Source organism: Tachysurus vachellii, chromosome 5, assembly GCF_030014155.1.
Source record: "Tachysurus vachellii isolate PV-2020 chromosome 5, HZAU_Pvac_v1, whole genome shotgun sequence".
Classification (NCBI taxonomy): domain Eukaryota; kingdom Metazoa; phylum Chordata; class Actinopteri; order Siluriformes; family Bagridae; genus Tachysurus; species Tachysurus vachellii.
In genome coordinates this window covers 6,553,589-6,562,993 of record NC_083464.1, presented here as the reverse complement: position 1 = coordinate 6,562,993, position 9,405 = coordinate 6,553,589, and the positions used below count along the sequence as shown (strand labels likewise).

The 9,405-nt window shown below is 41.6% G+C and overlaps 1 protein-coding gene across 1 annotated transcript; it reads left to right on the top strand.

Moving 5' to 3' along the window:
* The first annotated feature begins 1,413 nt into the window (after window positions 1-1,413).
* On the top strand, window positions 1,414-4,212 carry fzd8a (frizzled class receptor 8a). The gene has a single exon (XM_060869596.1). The coding sequence runs from the start codon at window positions 1,878-1,880 to the stop codon at window positions 3,630-3,632; it is 1,755 nt and encodes a 584-aa protein (XP_060725579.1). The 5' UTR covers window positions 1,414-1,877; the 3' UTR covers window positions 3,633-4,212.
* The last annotated feature ends 5,193 nt before the right edge of the window (window positions 4,213-9,405 follow it).

Here is a 9,405-nt window from a genome sequence, read left to right as displayed (position 1 = left end):
TAATAAATACATATTTCCTGAGCATGTATAACCATCTTACAACCAGGTAACAAGCACAGCATAACCTTTAGCATATGTAACAACTAATATGTTCTACTATTGTGTAGTGATTACGAGGACAAAGTGAAGAATATTAGTTTTTAAAAGGCCCATTGTATTCAGAGGAATAATTAGCATGTTAGTGTATTAGTGCATGTGAGACGGTGGATGGAGGGGGAGATTGTTGTTTTGCCACTGTTAACAAACCTATCAACTTGTCTACTTGTTCTTACCCCCAGCCCATCCCTCTCTCTCCTGTAATTACCCCCCTCCTGTGCCACCTCTATTAAACCCAACAGCAGAACATCAGCACATCAATTAAAACATAAACACCCCACATTGCTAAGTAAGATGACCCCCCCATCACCACCCCCCAGAAAAACCCAGTCACGTGCAAATTAACTTGCACTGTTCCCATTTAATAAGGCAGAGAAGTAATGAAGTTGCATTGCTTTTATGCAATATGTGGTCCATGATGATGATGAATATGATCAGCATCATCATCATCATACATCATCATCATAGAATACATCATATATCATCATACGTCATCATATATCATATAACATAGAATATATTACCATCATCATCATCATAATGCATGGTTTAAGCAGAAAACAACACACACACACACACACACAGAGAGAGAGTGAGAGAGAGAGAGAGAGAGAGAGAGAGAGACAGACAGACAGACAGACGGACAGAGGGAGAGAGAGAGAAACAGAGAGAGAGAGAGAGAGAGAGAGAGAGAGAGAGAGAGAGAGAGAGAGAGAGAGAGAGAGAGAGACAGATAGAGGGAGAGAGGGAGAAACAGACAGAGGGGGAGAGAGAGAGAGAGAGAGAGAGAGAGAGAGAGAGAGACAGACAGACAGACAGAGGGAGAGAGGGAGAAACAGACAGAGAGAGAGAGAGAGAGAGAGAGAGAGAGAGAGAGAGAGAGAGAGAGAGAGAGAGAGACAGAGGGAGAGAGGGAGAAACAGACAGAGGGAGAGAGAGAGAGAGAGAGAGAGAGAGAGAGAGAGAGAGAGAGAGAGAGAGAGAGAGAGACAGACAGAGGGAGAGAGGGAGAAACAGACAGAGAGAGAGAGAGAGAGAGAGAGAGAGAGAGAGAGAGAGAGAGAGAGACAGACAGAGGGAGAGAGGGAGAAACAGACAGAGAGAGAGAGAGAGAGAGAGAGAGAGAGAGAGAGAGAGAGAGAGAGAGAGAGAGAGAGAGAGAACAGACAGACAAATACACAACCGGCTGCGACAGAGGTTCCACTGACTGAGCTCAGAGCTCCGCCCTGCAGCTTTATGATTGGTCAGGAGGTCAGTGAAAGGCGTGGCCATCCCAGTGCGTATAAAAGCGCTGAGCGTCCCGCTAGGGTGCACGGATTTGTATGGGGAGAAAAAGAAGAAGGTGCTTTTGTGAAACGCGTAATGCGTGTGAATGTAACTCAGACGGCGGATTTCTGTGTCTTCTGTGTCTGTAACCCGGAGTCGCTCATTTGTGCTCCCTAAACAAAGTGCGGTTCCTGAAGACATCCGTTAAAGCGACGGCAGAGCAGAGAAAAAGGGATAATAAGAGAGAGAGAGAGAGAGAGAGAGAGAGAGAGAGAGAGAGAGAGGCGCGTTTACGGGGTCCTCAGCCATTTTGATTGCACGCTAAAGGAACTGTTTATTTTTCTCTTTTGCAACTGGTCGCGTTTTTAATAATTGCACCGGATAAGTGAGGAAGAAATGGAGCCGCTGTTGGAGATCTGAGCGGATTCTTTAATTCCAGAGAGACATAAAACCCGCACACACACACGGACTTGCCATTTAAAAGGCGAACCGGACGCGCAACCAGACTACGGACGATGGAGCGCTACCTGTCGGGCATCTACCTGCTTCTGGCGCTCTTGACTCTGCGGCGATCGAGCGGTGCCACGGCCAAGGAGCTGAGCTGCCAGGAGATCACCGTGCCACTGTGCAAGGGCATCGGCTACAACTACACCTACATGCCGAACCAGTTCAACCACGACACGCAGGACGAGGCGGGCCTGGAGGTGCACCAGTTCTGGCCACTGGTGGAGATTCAGTGCTCGGCCGACCTTCGCTTTTTCCTGTGCAGCATGTACACACCCATCTGTCTGGAGGACTACAAGAAGCCGCTGCCGCCGTGCCGCAGCGTGTGCGAGCGCGCCCGGGCCGGCTGCGCGCCTCTCATGCGCCAGTACGGCTTCCCGTGGCCCGACCGCATGCGCTGCGAGCTGCTGCCCGTGCAAGGCAACCCGGACACGTTGTGCATGGACTATAACCGGACGGACACCACTACCGCTGCTCCAGTGCTTCCGAAACCCACAGGTTACCCGGTCAGGGTGCATGGAGGCGCCCGTGTCCCTAGCGGCGGACATGCTAAGCGCAAACCGGTGGCGCAGCCGTGCGAGGCCGGGTGTCAGTGTCGTGCGCCGATGGTGCGTGTGAGCAGCGAGCGGCACCCGCTGTACAACCGCGTGAAAACTGGAAGAACGCCGAACTGCGCTATGCCCTGCCATAACCCGTTCTTTACCCCAGACGAACGGGCGTTTACAGCCTTCTGGATCGGCTTGTGGTCTGTGTTGTGCTTCGTGAGTACTTTTGCCACGGTGGCCACATTCCTGATTGACATGGAGCGTTTTAAGTACCCAGAGCGACCCATCATCTTCCTCTCTGCATGTTACATGTTTGTCTCTGTGGGTTACATCGTTCGTCTGATCGCAGGACATGAGCGGGTCGCCTGCAGCAGAGAGCATGACGTCGAGCACGTCCACTATGAGACCACAGGTCCAGCGCTGTGCACTGTTGTCTTCCTGCTGATCTACTTCTTCGGCATGGCCAGCTCCATATGGTGGGTGATCCTGTCCCTCACGTGGTTCCTGGCAGCGGGTATGAAATGGGGCAACGAGGCCATCGCAAGCTATTCACAGTACTTTCACCTGGCTGCATGGCTGATCCCGAGCATGAAATCTATAGCTGTGCTGGCGCTGAGCTCAGTCGACGGTGACCCTGTCGCGGGCATCTGCTACGTAGGCAACCAGAACCTGGACAACCTGCGGGGCTTCGTGCTGGCACCATTGCTCATCTACCTGTGCATCGGAGCCATGTTTCTGCTCGCGGGGTTTGTGTCATTGTTTCGCATTCGCAGTGTCATCAAGCAGGGTGGCACAAAAACAGACAAGCTCGAAAAACTCATGATTCGGATTGGTGTGTTTACTGTGCTCTACACGGTGCCTGCGGCAGTCATCGTGGCCTGCTACTTTTATGAACAGCACAACCGGCAGCGTTGGGAGGCAGCACACAACTGTGCCTGCAGTCTGGACCGTGAGCGTGATGCAGAGAGGCCTGACTATGCTGTTTTTATGCTCAAGTACTTTATGTGTCTGGCTGTGGGCATCACATCAGGCGTGTGGGTCTGGTCAGGAAAGACTGTTGAGTCTTGGCGGGCACTGTGCGTGCGCTGCTGCCGCTGCCGCTGGGCGGGCAAGGGTGCGAGCAGCTCGGCATACAGCGACGTGAGCGCAGGACTGACGTGGCGCTCAGGCACAGCCAGTTCGGTCTCCTGCGCCAAGCAAATGCCTTTGTCCCGGGTCTAGAGGAGCTCTGTGCATCAGTTCCTGCTTTTTTTCACATTTCCATACAAATGGACTGCTGAGGAGTTTCTGTTAAGCGGAAAGACTGGCTGAAACAATCGAACCCATCATCACCCCTCGTGTGTGGTTTACTTTCCTTCCATTTCTATTCATATGGACATGACATGCAATCAGTGATGCTTAGAGAGAATTAGGCATTGCATTGTCCCAAGTGGTGCTGAACATTTTCCCCAAGTCCTTTAGCATTTAAAGTTTTCTGTTCAACTTCTGTTTTTTTTTTTTTATAGTTTAAAGAATGTCTAAACAATCAAAAATATCAAAGATGCTCTCTCAGATAAGCCTTAAAAAGTCTTAAAGTTTTAGTGCTCAAATATTTCTACGGGTTGTTTTTTATTGTAATGTATTTATACAGTTCTGTACAACTTGTAAATTTTGTATAAAAAAAGATTTATAAGATTACTGTAAATTTGTAAATAGTGTAGATGTCATTTGAAGAAGACAAATATTGCTTTTATTTTGACAATAAAATATTTTGGAGAAATCTTTAATCAGACATTTCTGTCACTGCTTCCATTTCTCCTGTAAATAGACAGAACTCCAGATTTCTTTTTTTTCTCTTCTTTATTTTAATGGTCACTGTATTGAACATGCTTGCTATAGAGGTGTTTCTTTGTGCACGTCTTGTAAAGAGAAGCTCTTTCTTGGCTATCAGGGTCGTAATTAGAGGCGAGCAGCTCGAGTTGGAGAAGCTCCATCATTGTTGTGTTCGCCACTTAATTTAATAAAAGAGGGCCGAGTGAATGGGGTTTAAATGCAGAGAAAAGGGCTCTTTTCATCCAGAGGGGCACTTTGATCTTACTTTAAAGTCTCGGATAAAGGTGACATGTACATAGAACCTTTTTTCTGTACTTACTGATGCACCAAGTTGTCTAACGTCTAATCTGAGACCCTTATGCTTTTGATCGACGGTATTGAAATGTTGGCACTCGGGGGCCCAGTTTTTTTTTTTAAGACGTTGTAACTGTTTGAATTTTCCAGCGTGCTGTCGAAACGTCTCATTTGAGCTTAAGCTGCATTATTAATCACATAGGTTGGGTTCACAGTGAATGGAGGCCCTACAGGTGGTCCCTTTACCTAATCTAACATCGAAGCGCTTTTTATTGTGCAGCTCTGACAGCGCTGTATTAACACTCAGAGAAAGGGCTCACCAATAAAACATTGGGGTAACAATACAAAGTAAAACAGTTATCTTCTAGCTTTTGTCACAAACACACTCACACAGCTTTTTTTTCTTTCTCAGTTATTTAGCGAGTTCGTGTTCCCAATCCTTTTTTTTTTCTCATCTTATTGCTTGCTTTTGATTCACATAATCAGATAATTAACAAACCCTTCATAAGCCTGAAAAGAGTTTATTCAAGTAAAGAAAAGCATTCAGAAGCAGGATTGGAAAACACCCAGCTAGGCCATTAGGTGATTACAGTCATTACTTAGTGTTTTTTTTATATATTTATATATAAAAAAAAGCTTGTAATCTGCTTCAGCACTGATGTTAAATGATTTCATGCCCATCACTCTGCCTTAACCTCAGAACTGTCACACAATCACAAGCTACACGTTAAGATGCTGTGTTCTTAACTCAAGCATGTCACCGTTTCACCACATGTTCACACTCATTTGGCATTTTAACCAGCCAGAGATTTTATCTGCACATCCACAGTAACACAAAACATATGTTACTCACAAATATTTCATTAAATCAGTAATATAAAATAATGAACATTAAAAAATAAAACTTTTTACACACTTTCCATATTTCTGTGTATTATGTGTTGTTTTATATCACAAGCTGATCATACTTCATGCATACAGTTGTCCAGATGTGTGGGGTTTTTTTAAGTGTGTGGACTTAAAGCGCCACCTAGAGGTTAGTGTTATAAAAGACAACATACATTTGAAATAAAGGTTCATTAATGATTATCGGTCAGGATGTATGACATCCACAAAACGCTTCCATTGTACAAAAGGTGCTTTGTAGTGGAAAAAGGGTCTTTATACTTAAAAGGTTATTATAAAAGGTTCTTAATAGCACTAAGAAAAAAGCTGAATTTTGAAGACCAGTTCTGTAGGAACCAACTATAGTTCTTCAATGGCACTGCTGCAGAAACATCTGTTTGGTTCTTCATGACACCATTATTATTAAGAGTGCAGTGAAAAGAAAGAAAGAAAGAAAGAAAGAAAGAAAGAAAGAAAGAAAGAAAGAAAGAAAGAAAGATTATAAGACAGTTGGTCTTTATTGTGTATAGCCACCTTTGGAGGTTTAACATTTTAAAGTGTTTTTTTTTTTTGTTTTGTTTCTTTGTTTGTTTTTATCAGAAATAATTTGTACTCATTTATTAATAATTTATTTATATATTTATTTATATATTTATCTATCATTATATAAATATTTAGATTAATCTTACAGTTTGTCAAAATATTACTGTTATTATACCAATATGTTATAATTACACCTGACAAATGTGTATCTTGAATTGTTCCTTGGATAAAATATTATTTTAAATCAAATCAAATCAAATTAAATCAAGCGAATGTTATAACCTGGATTTCACACACACATTTGAACCAGTGTGTGAATGTTCGTGCTTTGAAGTCTGAGGTTAAATCACTTAAAGCCAAGAAAACATCAGAGTAAAAACCAAACAACCAAAATCTTTCCCTATGGTTCATTTAGTCATTTCTGGAAATGTGTATACATGAACTACATAACGTTAAGTTTTAGGAAATTAACTTTCTTATAATTGATAATTAAATGAATCAGTAAATTTGCTGAAAGATTTTCAGTAATGAGAAAAGTACAACTAAACTGTAAAACCTTTAGCCCATAGTATAAAAGAAGACAATTGTTTTTATAAATATTGTATACTATCTATTAATAAAAATAGTTCTATCTATCTATCTATCTATCTATCTATCTATCTATCTATCTATCTATCTATCTATCTATCTACAGCTGTGGAATAGATGTTAAATATTTATTCTAATGATTGATTTTATGTGCTGATAGAATCTCTCTCTCTCTCTCTCTCTCTCTCTTTCTCACTCACTCACTCACACACACAAACACTCACTCACACACAAACACACACACACAAACACATACACAAACACACACACACGCATGCATTGATTGATTTCTTCTTAATCGAGTCCTCAGGCAAATCACACACCAGCGGCTTTTAATAAACCTGCTGATGAAATATGTCTCAGGGTGTGAGATGTGTGTAAAGTGTGTAACATGGGGTTTCAGGGCTGATTCATGCTAATTAATGCCATATTTATTCTTTAGATATCCACATATTGGAAAAGTGTCAACACAGCAGGCTGGTTGTGAAATCCCTCTGTTGGTTTATATCAACACAGCAGCTGATTAAGGACCTATTCTGATCATCACCTTTGTCTCAGAAGTAGTAAGCAGTATAAAAACCACTCACACACGCACACACACACACACAGTAACAAAGGGTTTGAGCACTTACACATTCTGTAATCTATAACTAGAAGCCAGTAATTTTCTTTAGAGCTGTATATTGTTTATTTGAATGTTCAATCAGGATTAAACATTGTCCTCAACAAGGATACAAATCAGAGTGAAATAATCATTTAAAATGATTAAATGTTCCACCAAATGTTCCACCTCTCTCTCTCTCTCTCTCTCTCTCTCTCTCTCTCACACACACACACACACACACACACTCTGTTCATCTGGATGCCCTACTTCCAGTTGGGAGTCTCATCACATGGAAACCTCTTGCTTCTGCTGAGAATGTCTCCACATTTACATTTCCAGCATTTGGCAGACATTCTAATCCTGAGCATCTTACATGTTTATCTCATTTTATACAACTGAGCAATTGAGGGTTAAGGGCCTTGCTCAGGGGCCCAGCAGTGGCCGCTTGGTGGACCCGGGATTCGAACTCATAACCTTCCAATCAGTAATCCAACACCTTAACCAGGGTTATATATGTATGTCAGGCTAGACTATATTACCCATCAGCCCCTGTATGTCACCTGATCTCACTACATATCTAGTGAGATATGTACACTTTTTTATTATTGTTACAATTATTTATTATCACACTCTCTGTTGTCACCCGGATGAGGATGTGGATGAGGAAGAGGTTCCCTTTTAAGTCTGGTTCCTCTCAAGGTTTATTCCTCATAGCATCTCAAGGAGGTTTTCCTCCTCACCATCACCTCTGACTTGTTTATTACGAATAAATAAATACATTTATAATTTATATCCTGAATTTATTTCTGTGAAGCTGTTTTTGGGAAATGTCCTTAAATAAAACGCTAATACAAATAAAATTAGTAGAAAATTAAATCATTGTATTTAAGGACTGCTTGCTGTCATATACTAATGGGACTTTAAACTAATAGCAGATGCACTTGGCGGGCAAACAAGACAAGCTTTAGATAAAGGTGAATTTTTTAGGTAGATAGACTTATACATTCCAAACCAGCAGACAGAAAACTACTACTATTATTATTATTATTATTATTATTATTATTATTATTATTATTATTATTATTATTATACTCACAGCAGTTATATGATTTCTTTTTCATTTTATTGTTGTTTAAATAGAAACTTAGCATTTCTATTTCTATTACTTTCTTCTCAAACAAAATAATATTATACATCACATTTCCTTATTGTGTCTGAGTGTGAGAGTTTTTTTTTTTCTTCTTCAGAGCTGAAGAACTCTACACAGGGCACTTGAAACCTGGAAATGCCCAAAGAAGCTATTGTGTATTGTGACTGAAAGCATTTAGATCAAAGGATTCTTCAAAAAGAAAAAGAAAAGAAAAAAAACAGTCGTTTTCGAAGGAAATAACCGATGGACACTTTGCCTTCGATAGTCTTTGAGCTGTTTTTATACTGAATGCAAATCAGTGCTTTGATGCAGGTTTCACACCAGAGCATTTACATTTACAATCTGTTTGTGTTGAAATGTGCAAATTCACACAAATCAGTGGCATGTGGGGATGTTTTTGATGTTAAAGACTATTTGTTCATTATTAAACAGCGATACTTGATCTGAATCGAGTGAGAGTGCGACAATCACACCACTTTTAGTCATGATCATTTAACCAAATAAACAAATTGAAGTGTTCACTCAAAAGAGTTACTTCAAAGAGTCGAATCGTTCTCAAACGAATCATCAAGATTGAACCAAAAACAATGTGCCTGAGGAGAGTGAAGTAAACACTAGATTCAGGCACAAGAGGGCAGAGTGGAGTTAGTGATGTTATGTTATATTTGTATTGGAGGTGTTGTGTGTGTTGTGTGTTTAAGGTGGAGCTAAAGGTCTAATTCGGTTGCTCTGGACAGATTAATATTTTGCCCTGAAATAACACAACTACTTTTATTCTGTGAGGCAGGGGTGTTTTCAGAGGGGGATAGATAAGATCTAATTAATCCATCCATCAATCCATCCATCCATCCATCCATCCATCTATCCATCCATCCATCCATCCATCCATCCGCCAGTCCATCTATCAATCCATCCATCCATCCATCCATCCATCCATCCATATATGCATTATTCCATCCATCCATCCATCAGTCCATCCATCTATTAATCCTTCCATCCATATATCTATCCGTTCATCCATCCATATATGCATCAATCCATCCAGTAGTCTATCCATCTGTCCATCCATCCATCTGTCTGTCCCTCTGTCCGTCCGTCCATCCATCCATCCATCCATA

Bases quoted from the DNA above. Each gene is read 5' to 3' on its own strand.
- fzd8a (XM_060869596.1), top strand. From the start codon at position 1,878: ATGGAGCGCTACCTGTCGGGCATCTACCTGCTTCTGGCGCTCTTGACT.